Below are 23,112 nucleotides of genomic sequence, written 5' to 3'. Positions count from 1 at the left end.
TGTACCTCTGGTGCAAATTACTGACCTCTGTCATCATTTTAAGTGGGGGAACTTGCACAATCGGTGGCTGACTAAATACTTTTTTGCCCCACTGTAAATATAGTTTATTTATAAAAAAAATCCTCAGCTGTGAACTGACTGGTACCTGGTCTTTGCTGCTGCTAACAGCACCTGGTTTCTTCTTCTTTTTCACTGGGCACGGTGAGGTCTCAGCAGAGGAGTGACCGTTGGATGACTGAGAAGGACTGGGCATCTTTCTTTTTGGTGGCACCCTTTCTGTTGAACCAGCCTCTGAAACTGCAGACAATAATCAGAGATCAAACAGACATATTGATTCTAAAAGCAGGAAAAAGTATCAGAAATGACAACCATCTTTTCTTGAACTCACACAACTGAGTGGCGCCACTAAAATAGCTTCTTTCAGATGTAATCTTACTTGCAAGGGGTTGCCACAGGTGAACTGTGAGTTAGCTCGTCTAATTCATTGTAATAAACCAAACCAAAATCACTTTACACATAAAAAGTTTAGAAACGCTGCAGGTGGAGAAAGAGAGCCTTACCATCTGAATACCTTGCATACTTTATTTTTACCTTTGGACCGTGTTGAGATCTCCATTTCTTCTGTTACAGCCTGTTCTTCTGTTTTTCCCTCTTCTTCTTCTTCCAAACTGAAAATAACATTGCCACAGGTATTCAAATGTGTAGTGCAGTCAAATGTAACAGACAGCTGAAAATGTGTCATATTGTTATTTTTCTAAATGTTTCGGAAAAGGGGAAAAGACACCGCATGGTGCATGAGGAACGTTACTTTCTTAGTGTAATTACGATTGAACCAAATTGCACGTAAGAAAAAGGACCAGAATTAATAAAGCTCACTGCTGAATACAAAATAACCTCTCTTATTAATGACTTCCAGTTGTGAGGTTCATTAGTAGGTATGCAAGTGGTCAGGTTTTCTTAACCTTATTCTATAACTTTCTGGATCACCTCCTATCATGTGAAGAAAAGTTCTTTTAGAGAAAAAATGACAACCGGTTTCTGGTGAGAGTTGGGTCACATAGGCGGGAAGAAGTGTCTCAGTATTTCAAGAAAGGAGCTGAGCTAAAGTACTGCAGGTTTCAAAGACTTGATGTGAATGATATCCAGCAGTAAGTCTATGTCATGTCAAGAAATAATTCCTTTGATTTTCAAAGGTAAAAAAGGTAAGATTGACTTTAAAAGATAGAGTAAGCAAAACTTCAACAGTACAACACAACACTACAAAACCTGAAAACAAATGCTCCACTGGTAATAGTCCTAACAATTTATGTGAATGTTTTGCAGCTAGAAGACTCAAAATGAGAGAGCAAACCAATATACCAGCAGCTCAGAACAAAGGCCACATCTTGATCTCAAGGAAAGTTAAAATTAACCAATACTGAGACAACATGAGTACAATGTGTGCTGCAATTCTCCATTTATTAGTATTAGACACTTTTCTCTACTGACCTAATAAATAGTAAATATGAAAACACAGGAAAGAAATGTCTGCGTTTTCTGACATCCAACAAGTTAACAGCATGTAAATAGTCTAAACAAAAAGTCATATTCATTAATCGAGCCAATACCAGCCAGCGCATCGTAGTGGAAAGCACAATCACATCCACAGTTCTGTTGGAGAAAAAGAACATTCAAATGCAATCCAAAATGTGCTCTCAAACCAACAGGTTTTTTCTCATCTGAGTCACCTTGGTTTACAGGTGCTCTGTTGTCGTTTCTTTTGTTATTACGGTTTTCTCTGACGCCACAGCAGATGCAGTGGCCTCTGTGCTCAGATGAACCAGGTTTTTTCCATATTTATTTCCCTTACACTTCACAAAAACACCTTTTAAATGTATTGTTTTCATCCAGCTAGAATACTGCTTCCATTTCAATTATCTTGTTCCCCAACCCCCACACCCTTCAACCTCCTCAATCCCTACAGTAAGATGAAATGACATCCAGAAATACAGCACATCTACAGACAAAAATAAGAGTGCAGTGAAACTGCTTTACTGGCCTCCTCATCCAGCCTTTCTGGACAGCCTTAGACAGTTTACCCCTGCACCATCATGTCCTGTCCAGGCCAGGAAATGCAACAACACACAAAGGGAAAGAGAGACAGGAGGGAACTCACTGCTGTCTATCCTGACAAAATCCCTTTATAAATCAGAGACCACAGCACGTTCAGTTCAGCACATTGTAACCCTGTAACCTCCTGACACATCCCCTTCCACACCCACCACTGCCATAACAATCATGCCTCAATGTAGGAAATGAACGGCATACCTTTTTTCCTTACTCACATACAGATTCTTCAGCCTATTCTTTAATCTTTATCTTTATCAATTGAGGACGTTGGGGGATGAGGGAAAAGATGGGTCCAGGTTTCCCAGAAGGCCTTCTCTCCCTGCTGCTCTCTCCTGCAATTGACAATCTTTAACCTCGGCTGCGAGCTGCCGATTGGCTCAAGCACCACACGGAGGTGCCTGATTGGGTGCTCAGCTCGGTGTGCCACACAGGCTCTCTTCTCCCCGCTCTCCTCAACCACAATGCTGCAATGCAGAGAGGACTGATCCTCGCTGTCACAAAAACAGTCGTGAAAACCAAGTCCCTCACTGCCTTAAAACTCCATCCAGTCATACTCTGGCTCTGTTCCTTTTATCAGACATGTAAGATGCAGCCCTACGGGCTTGACAAGGAGGGGATCAGATTCCTTCTCTCTGTGCTCTCAGCCAGTATATGTGTATGGCATCCATTTTGAAGACTCTCTCTCTCTCTCTCTCTTTTTTCCTCACGCTCTCTCTCTTTGGCCAATGTGCACACTGCACACATAGCACGTACACACGGCACCAGTCAGATCTGCTGCACAGGACCACATGCAGCTTATGATGTGCCCCGGCATGCTGATATATAGCAAGGGCCCTAAAGGTGGACACAAAGAGGAGGCTGAAAAATGTCACAGGCCTTTTACACACTATGGACTGCATAGCCTCCTTCCTCCATCTACTGTCAGCCTGAAAATCTGAGCACACAGTGTGACGTAAGCTGACCGTTAAAGCAGAGGTATTCATTTTTTTAAGCCAAATATATTTATTTCCTTACATCAAGTACCTTAAAGACATGGATACAAATAGCATACACAATTCAAACACAGTTCTCATAAAACATAAATACAAACTACGAGATAAAACAGATACACGCTTAAACGTTTGACACTAGGAAACCGTTCTTGGATACTCCTGGTAAAAAAGGAAAGCGTGATGAGCGAGGCACAGAAGTCACTAAGAATTACTAAGCAAATGACCAGTTTTCTGTGGGAAAACCATACCTTAAGACATGTTATATCTATTTAAACATGCGAGGAAGGACTCTGTAAAGGCACAAACCAAACTAAAAAGGCTGTATGTGTAGGTGTGAGTGTATCTGTACAAATCCTGAAAAAAAGCATAGTGGAATTGGGGGGGGGGGGGATTAAACACATTACCAGACACCATTCACAGCAAACTGAGTGTTGACTTTGTTGTTTCAGTCCTTACAAATTGTTCCTGAACCCTGGTCAAGCACATTTATAAACACCATATTATATCCAGGCCATAACCCCACTGGTTACATTTGACTTGCTCTGTCCATTATAATCATTGTCAATAATATTACATGGTATATAAATAATGTTGCTAAACCGACAGAAAAATGACACAATCATTGACTGAATTTAAAATGTGTATCTTCTCCATGCACACAAAACACCAACACCATTATGCATAAACAGAATTCAATCTAACCTGGTCGACTTCAAAAAGGCTGCAAAAGCTTCTCTGGATGAGATGAGGTTTCTGTGCAGAGCCTTTTGAGAGGAAGTCCTTCCCTTCTTTCCTTCTGTCTTACATACAAATACTCAGTGTGCTTGGAGCAGAGGGACAGAAAGGGGAAGCTCTCTAAAATGGCTGACACTCAGCAGCAGAGAACAACACTGGGAGGCAGTGCACACCATTAAGCTCAGGCAGTTTTTCCAAGCTCGTGATAAATAAGCAGCTACAGCATATTTACTCAATAAATAATTTGTATTTTTATAATAATGATGATCAGCTCACAGGCTTTTTAACAGCATGTTTGTTTGTTTTTTGGGGGAGGTTGCATTCCCCTTTCTGGGGTGAACTGGGTTCCGGATGAAAATACAGTTTTATCATTTACAGTCTGTTCTTCCCTGCCGTGTTAGTCTGGCAAACAATTAACAACAGTACCCTGCTGCCTTGCTCTCATTCTTGTTCGAGGTCTAAATTAAACTTGCTGTGCTGTCAGTTTACCATCTGTTAATTCCTCTGGGATCTCCTCTCTGAACTGCTCTCCCATCCTGCCTGGTTTCTCTCACTGGGCCTGTCAAAGGCCAGGGACAGTCACAGAACGTCACTTCTCTTTTGAACTTTACAAAAGGAAGCAGGTTTTCTTAGTCAGACCATACAATGACCTTGGATGTGACCTATGGCCCTCTACTATGCATATTCACAGAGCCAACCAGCTAGCAGAGGCTGTCTGTTATACTATACCATGCATTGCTCTCCTTCCAGGCTCCACTCCTGTGCTGTGAGTGACAAATATGCTTCCCCTCCCCCATTCTGTCAGACAAACCTATATTATTACTCAGGCACAGATCTGGTGCCTCATAGACAAAGTAGTATATGTGGAAAAAGATGAAAATAAGGCTTACCTCTGTGGATGCATGGCTAAATACTCTGTGTGATATGTCAATGCTTATTAAAACATGGAGGACAGCCCTGTCAGCCCTCACCCTGCTCAGAGCACAGCCACGGCTCTCCAAGCTGTCCGACTCAACTGTTCAGATAAAAGCTACGCTAGGACTGGCTCCATGTGCTGTCAGCATATAAGGCAGCTGCTGATTGGCTGGTGTATTTCCTGGCTGCTTGTCTTTTGTTTAGCACAGGCAAGCTGAAACGCAGTACTCAGAGCTAGCAGGAATCTCTAGGCCCAGATCAAAATAATCAGCCACTGACAACCCACACATAACAAGAAGCCTGCAGACAACTTGCTATAAAGGAGCTCTTCAGTACAGCTACGAACAGCAGTCAGCAGTCACATGCATAATAAACAGGCCCGTGTGGTGTTAGAAAGGAATTTGTCTCACAAGTTTCCACCCTCAAAGTAAGCTGACATCATGGGAAAGATAAAGAAACTGCTATGTAAATAAAAGCCAGTGGGTAGGCAGACACGACATGAAATGCACTCTGTGTGTTTGACCTGTAAAGGTTCAGTCTGAACACCAAATTACAGTCATGTGTTTCAGTCATACCTGGGCCTTTGAACTGCTGTTGTTTGTTGTTAACAATGTGGTTGCAGTGGTTCAGTTTCTGTTATCACTTTCAACCATGCAGTATAATTCAATAAGAGTATAAGAATCTGTATGTTACTTTATATTTCATTGTAAATGGTTCACACGTGTTTCTTTTTTACATTAAGCTTTATTTTCACTTCTAGCATTAAGTGAAACCTATAAAGCAAAAATTTAAAGTTGCCTAATTTTGACCAATTTTCTGTATAAGCTTTTTTCAGTCTTTCCTGTCACTGAGGAGCGATTTTGAACCACTCTTCTTTATAATCCTGCATAAGTTCATTGAGGTTTGCGAGTATTTCTTTATGCACAGCTCTCTTAGGCCCTGGCACAGTGTTTCAGTCAGGCTGATGTCTGGTTGAACCACAAGAACACCTCAATTCTTTTCTTTTTCAGGCATTCTGTTGTGGATTTGTGTGTTTAGGATCATTGTTCAGCTGCATGATGCAGTTTCATGAAAGCTTTCACTATGGCAAAGCAAGCTCAAATAATTACCCCTCCACGACCATGCTTGACAGTTGGTATGGGGGTGTTTGTGCTGATATCCTGTGTTTGGTTTTGGTCAAACATCTCCACTTTGATCTCATCTGTTCAAAGGACATTGTTCCAGAGGTCTTGTAATTTACTCTGATGCTGCTTTTCAAAGCTAAGCGGCCCTGTAAATGTTCTTTTTGAGTGAAGAGGTTTTCTCCTGGCAACTCTTCCAAATAAGCCATACTTGTCGTTTTCTATTTTCTTTCTCTAATTGTAGTGTTATGAACATTTGACGTTATAAACATTTAACATGCTAACTGTAAAGCTACCCTACATGTCTGTAGTCCAAATTGTAGCTCCTGGCTTTTTTGCAGTTTCTCTGAGCATTGTATAGGCTGACCTTGGGGTGAGCTTGCTGGGAAGATTGGCAGCTGTCTTTAATGTTTTCCACTGTTGAATAATCTGTCTCACTGTAGAATGACTGACTTCATGTTGTTCGGAAATGGAAATGAGGAGCAGCAATTACTTCTCTAAGATCACTGCTGATGTCTTTCTTCCTTAGCACTGTGTTAACACACACCTGAATGCCCCAGACCAGCAAACTGCAAAAAAAAAACAACTTTCACAGAGGTAGTCACACCTCATCAGTTAATCAAGTCCATTTGATTAGCAGTATGTGACGGCTACTTATCCTCTTAATTCCTATAGAAAGAGCAAGGGAGTACCTCTTCCTGTGAAAACTACGTGTTTGTCTCTTTGAAAATAAATAAAATGCAGTGCGAGGGACCACAGAGGTATTATCTGAAATTTACACCCTTAACTTTCTCATTCATGAAAACACTTTACTCTTTATAACTGAGTCATTAATATTCTTCAAACAAAGAGCCCACGGATCTGGCTTGTTTAGCAAAGATATATAGACTCATAGCTCAGTGCTCACTGCCAAAATAAAATTGGCATTGGTGACGCAAAGCCATCTACAGAACAATAAACTGCAGATAATAAACTACCCACCGCTCCTGTTTTCTATTCTAAATTCCAGGCATACATCTTGGCATGGAGTAATATGCTAAAGAAAGGAAAGCTCATTATTGTTCCTCTGTGAGGAAATGATTATTCAAAAAAGCCAGAGTGCAATTACTGTTGTATATTTCTGAAAACGTAAAAGGTTTGTCTTTTGAGCACCACCTGGCTCATTTCCTCAGACGTTTGTGGCCTCTCTTCTACAGGAAGTAAGACAACACTGACCTCTAGTGGTAAAACGTTATCACAGCATGCCACTCAGTAGCCCATAAATTCACTGGACGTCAAAAATTAACAAATTTATCTGAATTAATCTTCTAGTCCAAATGATAGCTTTTTCTGTTGATTCAGACACATATGCTGCCAAATGAAGGAAATGAATGTTAGATGGTGCACGGTGTATAATAATGGCAATGATATTGTAGTTGTTATTTATTACCTTCGCGAGATGAACTCGGAAAATAACGATGTAAACTTACTGAAAAAAGTTAAACATTGCCAGAAGAGCGTGCTAAAGACTCTGGGGGTCAAAAGAAGAAAAACAAGAAAAAAAACTGCCCAAATTCTTCTCTTCGTCTGTATCTCAAATCACTAAATACCCCTTAAACCAGTAACTGCTAGCTAGAAAAGTACCGGGTGTATGTAATCTATGATACATGATTAAATAGGAAGTTGACATAGAAACCTGTAAAATAAACTATGACTACACATATAACTGTGTAGAATCAGACTTTAGAGGTCCTTCTGCGAAACTGTCTCAACATATAATAAAGGTTTTAGGTATGATAATGAGAAAATTGAAAATTAAGACTCCTTTCGTGTATGTAGCCTGTTGGTTGCTACCTACCAAACGTTTCTAATTCATGTTAATAAAAAACTGTGTGTCGGGTATATGAAGAAAAATAAATATCATGTTTCCTAATATCAAATGATAAGGGAACTGTTCCCACGACACCTCTCTAGCCAAATAAAAACAGCTCAATGATTAGCTTGATAGTTAGCTATAGTTGTTACCGCATAACTCATTTCCAACCATTTTATGGTCGGAAAAGAAGTCGGAAAAGTCTGACATATAAACTTTAATATACTTGTGCCATACTTGTCTATTCAAGCCGTACGGTTAGGTGTCCACACTGTAGACTCCGCCCTGTGACCTTCGTATTTGAGTGGAGCTGGAGAGCTAGTAACTAGCCTGGCAGGCCCCAAGATGGCGCCCTAGTTAGATTTTTCCGGTGCTCCTGATTTAGATTTATTTTCCTCTCTCACAGCACTTCAGTTCTGCGGGTAAAATAAATCTCCCTGTCACTGCGCATGTTTTGTTTTGTTTTACCAGGTTCATTTCTTGTTTTTCAGGAAGACATTTACGTGAATTGCCCTTCTAATAATTTTGCTTTACCCACTGCTTACCCAAAGAAGTGATTAGCCTACCTCAGAAAAATTCCTGACAATGCCCGGGTGACTTAAATATATTTAATTTTATTAATATCTTATTTATGTGTCTAAATGTAGATGTTTTCACGTTTAACTGATAATTTGATTTGTCTAATGGCTGAAATGCAGCAACCAAAAGTAAAGTCTCTTTTTTCCCCTGCATCTTTGCACTAAAAATCACACTACAGCTTTAATAAACGGTATAACTTAAAATCTTTCTTTCAAACACAGAAACGTGGAATGTGCAGTGATCGTGTTTTTGTCCTTTGTGGTCATACGCAGTGTTGAGAATGGGGGGATGGGAATGGGTGCGGGGCAAAGAAAGGCATGTGGTTAGCTGTTTGCAGGTAAACTGAATACATTAATGATTGTGGGGCTATCTCCTGTCCTTTCAAACTGCTATCTCCTGTCCTTTCAAAGTGGTAAGGGGAGGGGGAGGGGATAAAGTGTCTTGTACTGGGGGCAGCGGTCAGTTTTCCATGTTTAGTGGGGGAAGGGGTACAGACAGAGGGCCACTGGGCCCCTCTTTGGCTCTTCATGGAATGCAACTGAGGCTCTCTATAGGCCAACAAACAAACCAAAAGAAACGAACAACAAAAAGGCACTTTTTTTCTCTCCATGAAAAGCACTCATGGGTGTGGTTCAATCCATAAGTCCTTATATGCTCATGTTACAATGATACTTTATTCATCCCAGGGGGGACATTAAAATGTTGCAGACACTCAATTAAAATATAAATATGTAACAAATAAAATGTAAACTCTCTATATTATAGTATATAGTATATATAAAAATATGCTGTACATGTGTACAAGATAAACAAGATATTACTTGTGAAAAAAGTCCTGGAGACATGAGCAGGAGTTGTAAAGTCTGACAGACAGGAATGACTTCCTGTGGCACTCTGTGGTGCATCATGGGTCAAAATGGCCTCATGATCATGTATGACACCCCTCAGGCAATACTTACCGTCTTCACAGCAAATAGATAAATCAGAGTGCAGGGGTGGCTGCAAGTGCTGCAGCAGTTTGTGTCATCTAAGCAATTAGCTGTAAAGATAATATGTGACCAGCCTTTCACTTTTTTTTTGTTACACCCAAAAGTAAAGTGTTCCGACAGGAAAGATCAAGTAAGGATCTAACTGCATATTTAATACTTTTGCTTGTTCGCTCCCCTCGCCCTCATCCTGCTGTTTTCTCTCCATCTTTTACCCACGCCCCTTCTTAACTTGTAAAAATTCTGAACTGGTGTGCCGGAGAGAACACTGAGGAGATTATTTATTAAATTTTTTATCATCTGTGGTACAGCTTAAGGGCCACAGAGATTCCATGGTTATTTAAAAAAAAAAATGACAGTATGCCATTAGTCTGTGTGATACCAGGCTGTACATGCTATCGATATGACTGACAGTCACTTTGCAACTGATATAACTACAAGATACTATGTGCTGCAATGAATGGTAGATAAGATTTCACAGTACATAGTATATAAAAACTCAGATTAATATTTACAGTTAGTTAGTTGATGTTTATAATTCAGGCCCTATTGCATGCAATTATGCTGAATTTTACTGACATTGTATTATTAGTAATATATAATTCCTAACTTAAATAAATTCAAAATGGCTATCAGTGTTATGTTGATTAATTAAGAGGAATAAGAAATGAGCAACATTAAAAACGGATACTCTATAGATATGGAGGGCTAAGTAGTTTGTATGAAGCTGCTTTATGCCATTAACACTACATGTAGTGTATAATTGAAAATTTACATCCACTAATAATATCTGTGTCTGCTGCTCATATTACCTAAGGGTATTAAAGGAACGTGTAGTTCATTTTCAGGACGCGCCAAACACTTTGATGCGACCTATAAATGGGGAAAACTACATTACCCAGAAGTCCAGTCGACCTGCTACAAGCTGGCTCCCTCCGATCTGGGAGTGCTTCCCATTTAAACAAACACGGTCTTGCCGAAGATGGCGGAGAGTTTCTAGAGGCGTAAAACAAACTGGTGTACTCAATGAAAGCGTCGAAGCCGGTGAGTTTTCTGCAGTTGGTTTATGATTCAGTTATACGCAAGTTTTGAACACTGGCTCTGGTGTTTGTTTGAAAGCACACGGCCGTTACAGAGGCAGTTGGTGTAGCTTCGCTTTCCGAGCAGGCTGTGCTTTTTTACGCTACCGTGATAAAACGAACCACCTTACCAGTGTCTGTTTATTATGGGATATTTGCTGTAATATTATTAGCTCCTAACCTATAAGTGGTATCACAATGAACGTCGAGCTTGGCTTGATAACTATCCATTCTTGTTGGTTTTTGTATTTTTTGGCGTTTCCTTTATCCACTAGCTACAAAGTTTACGAGACCAAGGCTCTGATTCGCTGGGGTGCAATACCCTAGCTGTTAACACTCAGCTCTGCTCACGAGTGAACTCTTTTGTGTTTGGAAACGTTTACGTGAAGTTTGTGCCGCCGTTAGCATGTGTTCATTGTCAACACACACAGCTGAATTGCTTTGGAGACTATATTTTCTACCTGACAGCCCGCCTTGCTTTACAGTTTCGGTTCATATGCTGCTGGAGTCGTCTGTGTTCACAGCTAATGTGTGACGGTACACCGCGGAAGTTTTCATTAGTGGGGAAATCTAAATAACAATATTGAATGACCTTCTGGACTAGTGACTAGCTTCCACGGTGAATGTGGTGGAGATTAGCACTCTTAATTACAGTGTATCTACTTGGGTTTTGTTAAACAGAGCTCCCTCCTTATACTTTGACACAGAGACTTGGAGCATCTAAGTAACACCCATTTAAAAAAAACAGTGTAGGAAAAATGACAAAATGTTTTTTCATTTTAAAATGGGACGGGTTTTCTCTAAGTGGTTGTTACATTAGTAAAGTTTGCCAGCTGCAGGGTCGTGGGCAACCACGCAGTATTTTCCAGTAGCCTACACTATGCTGCTCGCTTGCTGCTTGCAACCCAACTTGAACTGACTGGCTCAGCGTGGCTGCTCTGAACAATCCCCAGCATGTGGTATTTATTTGCATGACTGTAGCGAAATAGCGCTCGCGTGATTGTAGTGGTTGGTATAACTGGGACTATCTCTCTACGTGATTAAATGTTGGCGTTCACTGCTGGTAAATCACATGTAGGTGCATACGTGAGCGTGAGAGACAGACGGACTGGTTGTGGAGGCAGATGGATGTGTTTCAGTGCAGAGGATGATAAACACTCGCAGGGTTCCGGTTTGGGTTCGCCTCCCTGTGCTTGTGCTTGACAAGGTGTATGCTGAGCACTCGGGGTTTTTTTTTTTTAAAGTTTTTTAAGGTTGTAAGAGGAAATTCTTGGAGAGCGTGCTCAAGTGTAGGCAACAGTGAGGGGGTAGGTTAGTCATTTCTCTGAAATGCTTGAGGACTAGGTGTGCTGTCGCTCTGTTTGCCCGGGGCCATCCCTGCCGATACTTGCAGGCATTTACATCTCAATGCAAGAGTTTCTGGGATCATTCAGGTATAGATATATATATATTTTTTCTTTCTTTCTTTTTTGTTGTTGTTGCCTACTGTGGAGTTTTCTCACTTTCAGCGATTTCACACATGGGATTAAGTAGACTGTGATAACTCAGTAATGTGGACATTAGATGGTTGGTAGCTGGGAAAGAATGAGTAAGGATGGTTCTACTAGCAGTCTTTAGCTGTCAGGTGGGCTAACTTGTCTCATAGAATGCCATTACTCAAGTCCATGTATGTGGTATTTTTCTAAGTGGGCAAAATGACCACTGTGGGAACCTGTCCAATGAGCTACTTCTGCTCATATTCTTGGCAAACGGAGCCCCCTGTTTCCCCCCCATTCTCTGTCCCTTTATCTACCACTCTCTTTCTCCCTCACACAGGGTGTCAGGCTGTGTTAACAATGAATCAATCTTTGGGGGGATTCTTTGACTGCAGATGGGGTGCAGAAGTGACTGCATTGCATGGCTTTCGCTCTTTGTCTGTTGGCCCCCGCATGGGCTCTCAATAATTCATTAACTTATCACTTTTTCTCATGGGCATGGGAGAAGGCTAATCGGTCACATGTCCCATGGATTCAGCACCCTAACGCTCACCCTATTAAAATGAGCATAACATTTGGAGGCATTGCTGATATTTGGGTCATTCTTATCGAGGTTACTTGTGAAACAAAGTATTGTATCCTGTCCCTAAAATAATAAAAATGTGAATTTCTGAGGAGTGGCTATGGCGGCTATGGCTACAAACTTATTTAGTGACATGAGTAAATTGGGGAACACATGAGTGCCTGCTTCCTGCTTGAAGCCTGAAATATATTGACCACAACAAGTTCAAACTGCAATTCTCGGGGTAAACACAGTGCATTCAAAACAAACGTATTTATGAATGAAATGGTTAAAAACCTAATTTTTAAATAATATCAAAAAGTGCAGGATTTTAAAAATATTTTTACTGCTTTCACCTCGTTATGCAATGCTGCATTTTGCATAGGACTGCCATATTTGAGTTGTCTAAGACTTCTAAATACAGTGGTGGTGAGCTTGCAACTCTGATGACTGCCTAATCTGTCTTTGTTGAGCGGCATTTTTGTGTCATTAATGTCTGAATAGATGGCATTCTTTGACTGTTTCGTCAGTCTCCCTGCCTTAAGAGAGACAGAGAGACAGAGATAATAAGCTTAGTTTCGAGAAACTGCCAATCGGTCATGTGGTATGTGTTTATTTTATGATTAATAGTTGTGTGGATGAGCAGTAGCTTTGAGAGTACTCTTGATGACACAGAGCTGAAAGAACAGCCTGATTGTTTCCCCTAATTGAAATATGACTCCTTGGTCTTCTTACAGCTGTATGGGGAGTGCAGGGTTAGTCAAGGAAAGCGGTTGTTCCTTCATATGTAACTTGTAACCAGTTCTTATCATTTAGAGAAAAGGAGGATCTTTATATTTTTAGCAACTGTTTTTGTATTTGACGTTATCTTTACCCAGGTCTGTTTTCAAGTCAAGTTTGAGTATTTGTTTCCCTCACTTTGACTGGTCGTTCAAGGCTGTTTTACAACCAAGTTTAAGAATTCAGAAGCTTCCTGCGGTCAGCTCAAGCTGTGCATAACATCCTGTTTAATTTCCACATCTCAAGGTCACTCATGCAGTGACAGTGATCTGGATTTGTTTGTTAAAAGGGCACATACACACTGGCAGAACTCAACAGGTAGGTTTGCTTTTTCTGCCTACCTCTGTAGAGCTAAATATAGAAATCTGTTAAACAAGACAGTCATGTTTCCACTGCTGAAATATTTAGTTACTTTGCTCAAACAAGTGAGAGCGAGAGTATGAAATGAGAGCTGCCGAAACCAGATCAACCAGGGAAGGCCAGATCGCCACCTCACTGAGACCCAAGTCAAATGGTGCAGTTTGCACTTTCGTTCTGTTTGAAGTCACATGTCATTCATGCCCTCGTTGTCCTCTTCTTCATCTCTGAGGTAAGACCCAAGTGTTAGGTTAGCTGAGCCATATGTGAGCCATGCACACTTCTAAAAGCCATACAGGCAGCCTGAAGCAATCATTGCACCCAATTCTAGTTTATAACCAGCGTGGATTTGGAACAGCTCTCGCTCTAGTCCTCATTGATTGGATGGAGGATAGAGTTTATTAGGGAAGGGTGTGCCAAGAGCTTTGTCCCCCTCCCCTCCTTGCCCTTCCTCTTTAACTTCAACTCCCCCTTTAACTTTCGCTCCCCGAGCTCAAGAATGCTCGTAAAAAGAGTTCACCTGAACAAGCCAGTGGGAGGGTAGGACCCTGCTCTAGTTTTGTTACTATTGTAAAAAGTTAGCAAGACGTTGTTTGTGTTTTGTTTAGGGGCCCCTTTTATAAAACTGCTCTGGGGAGAAGCAGCACGGGTGAAAAAAAAGTTTGGTTTGTGAGATAACTGCTACCAGATGCTCTCTCTGTCTTTTTATTCAGCATAAGAAGAATTAGAAAGAAAGGCTGCAGAAGAGAATAGGAGAGTGTCATTTCTGAATGAACTTTAAATGAACTATCCATGCAACAGTCCTAATTCAGTCCTCTCTTTTCTTTTCCCATCAGTACCCCTCCCCCCTTTTATTAAAGACAAAATCATTTTTAAAAGTGGTACAACTTCTACACATAGTGACCATTAGACCCATAAAGGCTCTAATGTAACTTTTTTTTTGAGAAATCTATTCTGTGTAAATATGTGTTATGTTTATGTCATTAGTGAGAGTCTCAGGAATAGCTCTAATTTGGGTCAAATGCTTGAGTGTTGTGGAATTGGTTTGCTATCAAAACAAAGGGCTTTGTTCTCTGCAGAGTTTTCAAGGTTCTCTGTCCTAACTTTTCACAAAGCTTGTCTTTACTGGCCTTAATATTAGTAGTTTAGTGGTGGGGTTTTTTTTGGTTTTTTTGGGGGGGGGTTGTTTGTTTTTTGGGTTTGTTTTTTAGTTTTATAGTTGTTTTTGTTGTTGTTTTTTGTTTTTTTTAAAGATTGTTTTGTGTACACATCGAAAATGAAACAGTTTTATGTTGACTTTCTGTGGCAGTGGGTTGTGGTTTCTAGGAGGCCTGGGGAGTGTCTACAAGTTATGTCAGCGTTTCCCCACACAAACACTTTACTCAAGTGGGCTGCTCAGGTGTATTTGGTGAAAACAGGTGACTAAATTTATTTTCTTTCTCTGAGAAAATGATGGCATCTTTGATTGGACAATCTTCTCATTCTTATTTAGAGTTCAGTTGCTGCTAACCACCTAGCACCGGGCCCTTCCTTCCTTCTTGTGTTTTCACCTTACAGTGGCAGCTAGCAGGTGTCCTGCCTTCTCCACACACACCTTAACTGCAGTCTATATGATAAAGGGCAGCTTTAGAGAAGGTCTCCACCTAATTCTCCTGACATTTTCAGGAGTTCATAGCCTTGGTTATAAGGTCACATTAGTCATCGCTCGCCTGAACTGTAGTGTCAACACGGGCCCATAACAATTTATACTCACACTTGAGGCATGCTTCAATCGCTATAGTCATATCCTGAATGATATGTGTCCCAAATCACTGCTGAAATGGGAATACAGGGAGTTCAGACAGGAAACAGAGTGACTGCTAAGATTTTTTTTTTTCCAGATTTATATGTGAAACATTGTTTCAAATTTTTTGTGCTAGTCTCCAATTGCACATCCCTGTACTACTCATTGAAATATCATAGAAATGCCCGAGGAGACACACTCGTGCTACCAGCCTAGCTGTGTTGCACTTGGTTGCAAAAGTCTGTAGTCAACACAGTCAGTGAGTATAAGCTGTTTGTGTGTGAAAACGGCTTGAGACAGTATTTGTCCATTTGTCCTCTGGCATAAGTGAACAGAACAGTCATTTTACATGGAAATTGCTTCTAAAGCATACGGTAACATGTTAATTAAGGTGCTAGTAGACAGCTACTCGTGTGTTCTTTAATGCAAAACAACTGATTGTGGTGCCCCCACAATATCCTGACTAATTAAATTGAGTTCCTTGCTATTTTTTAATGTGTTTTATTTTAAGGTTAGCATTTTTTTTTTTAGGTGGCTAAAAGACATTTTGTTTCTGTTTGTACATTGCTCACCTTCAGTGTCAATTCCCCTGTCTACTTGGTGGTATACCATTGGTCACTGACTTAAAACACACTGGCAATGAATAAGTACCTCAGACAAACCCACTTCAAAGAAGCCAAATGATCTCTAAACTGTGTAAAATCAGTTTACCCAGTGAAACTGGCATTTTTTTAGCATCAAAATTAAACATTTACTGTAAATTGACAATCACTCCTTTTGCACTTTACTTTTTTCAGTGTGTTTTAATAAAAATGTGTTTTCAGCTTACACCAATTTAACATTCAGTTTGCTTTGATTGTATTAATAAAAAAACGATGTGTGAGAGAGATTTTCTATTACCACAGAGTCTAAAAACACCGAGAGATGGTTTTTGGTTCATATTGCCCAGCCCTAGTTTCTAGGTCTGTCTGAACTGGGAACCAGCTGTTGGCATGCATGGCACTGCAGTCCCAAGTTGTAAGAGGATATCTGACCATGCAAGCAGGGACTGTACGGGTACTGTCTCTGTAGTTCATCTGAAATTCAAAATCTTCTTTCATTTAGTAAATTAGCACAGATTGCAATGAGTGTGTGCATTTTTTTGCACACAGCACTGAGCTTAACACTTTTTTTTTTTCATTTTTCCATTGGCCTGTAATAAATGTTATTTTATTATAGCCCTGAGTTCAAAGAAAAGTCATGAATGACTTACTTCCACGCCATCGTTAAAGGCTCCAGACTTACTACAGCATGTCAACACTGGCAAGACATGTGTCAGATAATTTACTACACTTGTTTCTTATATGTGCTCTTTCCCTTTTTCTTTTTTTTTTCCCTCTTCTCCTCACGGGAAGAGAAAAGTGTTCTTTTCACTATTACTGTTCTTTTCTGCCTACTGACGTCAGTCCTGTTTACGTGGCTTGTCGTTAAGGCAACACTCTAATCAAAAGGTTGCTCTGAAGCTTACTGCTGTCCCTAGAATAGCAGAGCTAACACTTGCCTCCTGATGTTGCCACATCACATCAAGCTGTGCAGTGAAGTCTTGGTTTAAATATCAAGCAACGCTTTGAAAAAGTTGAGCTGAAATTTGATTCTTTATTTTATATAGAAGTGGCTTTACTTTTGCAAGTAATTACTATGTTTCTATTTGCCCTGTTTTATATAGATAGATATATATTGCTCTTGCCATATTGGGAGAATTGGTTATGTGTGACTATGGTATGATTAAAAATGGAAATAAAGGTCCCTGTTCAATTAGCTCCACCAATGTGTCCTAGTCAAATCCTCTGGACATGGTGGCCACCCTTGAAATAGAATTCCAATATTATTTAAAGCAGTTAATGACTTTGGTTTTAAGGCAATGTGAAGGTCAAAACCAAACTTAGTGTGGCAGGGCACAAGCTTCATCTATAATCAAGAAATTCATTTTTAATATCCAAATGGGAGTGGTTTTAGATTTTAATGACATAATCTGAGCCCCCATTTACACAGCCCTAAAGACAAGGCCTAAAGACATCAACAGATAACTGTAGGATGTGCAGTAGAAATGAGTAAGGCCTTCACTTTGAAGTAAGAGTTTTAAAAGTTTCTTATTCCGGTTTGCGTCACACCTAGTTTCACTGCCACTTGGTGGTTAGTTAGCAAGACTAGTTTGCAGACATGTCGACCTTTTATTTTTTTTTATTTTTTTTTTCTTCCTTTTTTTCAGACTAGAGGCAACTGCAGTAATCTGCTAGTGACCAAAGCAATCACAAGGAGGTTTTGGGTGCAGCACCCACTTTGGGATAGATTTCACCTACCAACAACCAGCAGTCAGTCTCCAAATACTTAGGGAATGCAGGTTTTTCCCAAGTGGCCGAAGGTTTCAAGGAGGTCACTGACTGATCTCTAGGTTTGTTTCAGTGTTTCAGGCCTAACGCAATCACACTGTTCAAGTAAAATAAACACTGAGGGAGGAAATTGGAAGCGGCATCATGTCTTATTTTTTTCCTCCTTTCACTTGTTGTACTGCTGTTCTATGTCATTCAGTGAAGCTGCGTTGCTCTCTCACTCACGTAACTGAGTAGGAGGGGAGAGAGTGAGAGGTGTGCTTGCAGCAGGAGAAGAAAGACCTTTTTTTTTTTTTTTTTTTTTTTCGTGAACCAGTACTGTCTGTAGATATGTCTGTGTTCTTTATTTTAAAAGTTACCAAAGGGCTATGCAAAGTGTTAATCTGAATGATCTGAACGGTGGTGATATCAAACCTGTGAGTGAGATGGAGGAGCTGAGGTAGCGTACATTACTATATTCTAAGAAAAACAAACAAAAATAAAACAAATATCAATAGTCTTAAAAACCCAACATTATAGTTATTGACTATGAGGTACAGTCCTAGTATTGGTACAGAATGAATTATTTGGGCTTTAAGAGGACTTGTAATTTGTGGGAAAAGGAGACTTCTTTAAGAGACAGCTTTATTTTCACACTTTGCTTCAAGTAAAACAAACAAAACAAAAACCCTGAAATGATGCATTGTACTCATACTTCATAAGCATTTTTTTTTTTGCCTTGAGGAAAAATCAACAATATTTCATTTTTCTACCAGCAGAAACAGCAAATGCAACTTTTGTTGCTTTATACTTCAAATAAACATAAACCAGACTGTAAATATGCATAGTGGTGTGTGTCCGCTCAGTCAGCCTGTGTTGTCCTTTGCTTGCCCCCTTGAAGAGCGAAAGACTTGATTAGCAGTGCAGGCTTAATCACTCAGCAGATGGGACAGAGTGCAGTGTCACCAAGACAAAAACAAACCCACAGTTGGATTATGGCTGGCTGTGTGTCTCTGTCCACTTGGACTGAGCAGCTTTGACTTGACTCCTAAACACACTCCCAGGTGTTGTGCTGAATCCCAGCAGAGAGCCATGTTTCTTTTTGTCTCTCCCGTTAAACAATTGGTCGTTGCTGTCCTTATCAGTTATTTTGTCTAAAGCATGAAATAACACAATGAATTAAAAACTATAAAACAGGGCATGTTATATAGCTTGAGATGATAAAGTCTGTTATCTCTTCTGTTTTAATTTTTTTTTTTTTTTTTTTGCACTGGGTGAAAAGCAAACTAAAAGAAACTTTACTGACGGGCTGTAAAATCCCCATGTATTCTTAACCAAGGTCAGCATCACCCTGGGAGATTAAACAAGGCACGTATTGATAGTTCCTTCTGCTGTTACTCCTGTTAGTAAAATCCTTTTTTAAATTTTTTTTTTTATACCTAGGCTCCGTCACCACATGAAGCTGACCATTTAAAAGAAAGAAGTAGTAAGAGGAATACTAGGATAGAGGAGGGTTCAAAGTTGGGAAACTGGCGTCAGACCGTCTTTTGACTGGAATTCTTTGCAGGGGTCAGAGTTCAGAGACTGCAGTGTGGTGCTCTGATTGGCTGTGGAAAGGTGAAATGAAAACCACAGTAAACTTTTGACCCCAGCGCAGGAGCGCTGCAGGAACGCCCAGGCTCAGCTCTGGCGTGGTGGAACAGAGCCCGCTCTCTTCCTGTGTTTACTCCACCAATCCAACAGTGACGGTGGGGAGAAGAGGAGGAAAGAGGAGGGGGCAGGGAGGGAGCAGATAGGGAGGAGGGAAAGACACGAGCAAGAACGAGGGAGAAAGGAAAAAGCGAAAGCTGAGAGAGAGACACAGTTGAAACGTTAAAAACAGAAAGACCCTCTGTCTCAACAGCAAAGCGAAAATCAAAACTGCCAAATCAAACTCAGTGTTTTCTGTTGACATCGCCAAATTTACAAATATCACAAACAATAATTACAGTGGTTAAGATATCGTCTCACTGATTTAACTTCTACAGGAGATTTGCCCGCTCATTGCATCAGTTGCAAGTGGATATGTCTTATCAGGCTGGGCAGCATCGAGGTTGATCAGGCACTGGTGTTCTGGCTCCCCAGATAAAAGGCTGTTTAGCTATTGATTAATGAACTCATTTCCATAATATTAGCCTTGTGTGATCACAGCTGACTGCATTCTGTTTGGTCTGTGGTCTCCTCTGGACGATGCTGCGCTTATCACCTCAGTTTTTGCACCAGCACATGAAGCCTATTGAAAATGAAGGGGTTATTGGGGACGTAGAATTAACAGTTGTGCAATGTGACAAGTTAGTTGCTTGAATCTATGCCGGCGCATGTCCTATCCTCTTCCTTTCTATTCTTTGTTCCTGTTGATGATGGATAGTTGCAGGAGATGCAAGTGTGACGCGCACACACACAGTGGAATCTGCCATGTCTTTGTTTTCACCTTCATTTATTTTCCCTGGTTTTTCTCCACGTTGCAGTTTGTGTGGGAAAAAATGGGGAGATGCACACACAGCCTGTCCAAGCTCTCATGTGTGTTGTGTGCATTGGAAAAGGGTGGGGGATGTTTTCTTTTTCTTTTTTTCTTCTAGAGAAATAGGCAATCCTATGAACACAGTTTTCCCTCTGCTATGAGCTACAGTCTTACTCACCACATTCATCTATGGACATCTTGTATTTCTTTATTGAAAAGAGTGCAGATGGTTAGACTGGGTTTTACAATATCCGTCATATGTGCAAAATGTGTTTGACACTTGACTTTTTCACACATTTTATTTCTTTTCTCTTGTCAATAAAATCGAATTTGGCATTTGTGACATAGTTTTTACCTTAAAGACAAAGGCTTCTTTCTTCTTCTTTTTTTTCTTTTAAATTTAGTAAAGCAGAAATGTGTTTTGTTAAATTATTGGCAGTGTTGAATCACACCTCTAGACACTCCCCAGCCAACCAGTCTTTTTTTGCTTTGTTTTCATCTGCGTTTCTTTTTTTCTTTCCCCCCCCCCCTTTTTCTCTTAGCAATTTACAGCTTTGTTTTTTTTTAAATAAATCCTCACTTCACATATGCTTCACATATGTCTTTCTCGTCCCCTTTCTCAAATCTCATTGCATGGCAACACTCTCCTCTTTTGCCATCAAAACCTTTGGCTCCAGTTAAGCCCCATTAGCTCAGGTTTCATTGAAATCATGTGTAATACTGGAATGAAAATGTTGGCAGGGAAATGGCTAATAAGGAAAATTCACAAGTGCATTCAACTCTGACAAATATTTCTGGATGTCATTTTCCAATACAATTAAGAGGGAAATTCCTAAAATGTCAACATGAGAGATGGCTACTAAAGAAAGTGAAATTTAGTCGTGTAAAAAGCATCACAGACAACACAGACATAGGTTTGACTTTCTTTCCTGATCAAGGGGCATATATTATACTGTCTGTGAATCCAAGAGGGATTTAGATTCCCATGTTGAAATGCCTAAATTTGCACCATTAAAAAGAATATTTACAGCCTAATGCAACAAAAGGCTTTTGGTTCTGGGGTCATTTCCCTCCTTTATAACTATTCTGTGTGGGATTCATTTTTATTTATTTATTTTTAACAACTCATCAATCTGTATAATTGAGCTAGGGGTCAAGAAGGCTAAGCAAGTGTCTCAATAATGGAAACTGGAGCATATTGGGGTCTGCTAGACCTGATGTGATTTTATTTATTTTTCCCCAGCTGTTTAATATTATGCCTTTCTGTTTGGTGCAGACTGTCGAAATGTTTGCTTCAGTTTTTAACAGTTGTTAAACCCGTACAGTTTATGAAAGCAACAAGTTAACAAAGTTTGTTAGTCTTTGCTGATAAATCTGCACTTCAACCTTTCATTCCTATAAGGTAGCGTGTGATCCAAAAAAACAACATGGTGACGGTGACATGCTAACATTGAAACTTCAGAATGTGTAGCCCAAACATGTAATCTGTTGTCCTTGTCTTATTTTTCTTCCATTGCAGTGTAAAACTGCTCTGTTAATAGTTGGTTGTTTTGGGTTTTCCCCCCCCCTTCTGTTTCTTTTAAACCCATAAGGCATTTGCTGTCTGGTTCCATTGGTTCCATTCTACTCTTGGGTAGTTCGTGCAGGTAGAAGGAAACAGGGTGGCCACTTGCCAGCTGCAAATTTATCAGTCTGTTGCCTGCACTATTCTCATGTTGATTAAACTGGATTTCACATGAACTTTATACTGTGTGCTTGGCAGATTAAAATCCATTTGACGTCTGCTCTGACTGCATTTGACATTTTTCTTCCCACATGTACCTCCATAGGGTTACAGTTAGGGTTAAATTATATGTTTGACAGCAACTTTTGTCAGCTGTACACCAAGCTGCTAATACTGTAGGTAACAATGAATATCTAGGAATTATTTGATTCCGTTGTCATTTCATTAGAGTTGGGTTGTGGCATCTCATAGCCTACAGTTCTGTTTTCAAAGCAAAAGAATGCACTACTTTATGTTTCTCTTAACTGTAATTTATTATAATATGGAATAATTAAACCATCATAATAAGATGGTGAATTATTTCGATTTATTCAGTTACAAATGTTACTATGAGGTGATTAAGAAGATAATTCCTCATCAATTTACACACCAAACGACACTGAAGGTAGCTCCCCCTTCACAGGCCATTTGTCCTTGCTCTTGGCAATGTTTTTGTTGACTCAGAACAGGCTTTTAGTTATGAATACACACGTAACCATGATTGGTCTACATAAAGTTCACGCAGGCAGTGATCTTAACAGAAGACTGTACATTTTCCTCTTATTGATATCTGATCATATTTGCAAGACCAGCACACAAAGGTGGCCTAACATTTTCTAGGCAAAATGTATCTTATGATTGGCCTCATTTAATTGACCTCTTTTGTTTAAAAAAAAAAAAAAAAGAACTGGACAAAAGGTCATGGTAATTTGTCTTTGGTGAGAAGTCTAAACCTCTTTGGTGGATGCCAGAGTTTATTTTATATGCACAAACTCTGTTGTTGTCCTTACAATTGGTAGGAAGTGTCAAGAAATGATATTACCCCTCTTGTGTCCTGCACCTGCAGACTAGTGACACCGCTGAGTGACTGGATTGCTTTCTGCATCCTTTGCTATGATATATCAACTCAGGGGCATAGACATTCCTGACTGTACAGAGGGAGATTGCAGCAACAGTTCAAAAAGGAAAAAAAATTACTTAGTTTGCTTCTTCTTCATGCATTCTCAATCGTCCAGGAAAGTAAATCTCCAAAAGTTGATTCTTTTCATCCGGATGTAGCGTTTTGTGGGAAAAACGTTTCGTCACTCATCCAAGTGACTTCTTCAGTCTCAGCTGACTGCAGGTTTCCCCAATCTTATAAACAGTACATTTGCATAATGACTGAAACCAGCCCACT

General features: G+C 40.0%; 2 protein-coding genes across 16 annotated transcripts in view; one reads left to right on the top strand and one right to left on the bottom strand.

Moving 5' to 3' along the window:
- Positions 1-10,241, bottom strand: part of zmynd8 (zinc finger, MYND-type containing 8) — a 23,427-nt gene extending 13,186 nt beyond the window's left edge. For 5 of the 14 annotated variants that reach the window (XM_013914194.1, XM_013914204.1, XM_013914195.1 and 2 more), the window contains exons 1-2: positions 592-668; positions 146-297 (exon numbers count right to left, since the gene is read on the bottom strand). In XM_013914194.1, the coding sequence (XP_013769648.1) occupies positions 146-297; positions 592-616 (177 nt within the window). In that variant the 5' untranslated portion in view covers positions 617-668. Of the gene's footprint in view, positions 1-145; positions 298-591; positions 669-2,307; positions 2,933-3,803; positions 4,648-4,726; positions 4,840-7,961; positions 8,064-10,187 lie in introns of those variants that run through there. The other 9 variants (XM_013914192.1, XM_013914202.1, XM_013914197.1 and 6 more) reach the window with 8 other exon arrangements.
- A 37-nt stretch (positions 10,242-10,278) lies between these two features.
- The window catches only part of ncoa3 (nuclear receptor coactivator 3), a 37,737-nt gene continuing 24,903 nt past the window's right edge, over positions 10,279-23,112 (top strand). For both annotated transcript variants that reach the window (XM_005746418.1, XM_005746419.1), the window contains exon 1: positions 10,279-10,333. The gene's annotated coding sequence lies outside the window, so the exon portion shown is untranslated. The remainder of the gene's footprint in view (positions 10,334-23,112) is intronic.

Source organism: Pundamilia nyererei, unplaced genomic scaffold (assembly GCF_000239375.1).
Source record: "Pundamilia nyererei isolate P.nyererei 1_Seehausen unplaced genomic scaffold, PunNye1.0 scaffold00178, whole genome shotgun sequence".
NCBI classification, from domain to species: domain Eukaryota; kingdom Metazoa; phylum Chordata; class Actinopteri; order Cichliformes; family Cichlidae; genus Pundamilia; species Pundamilia nyererei.
This window is presented reverse-complemented; position numbering and strand designations above follow the sequence as displayed.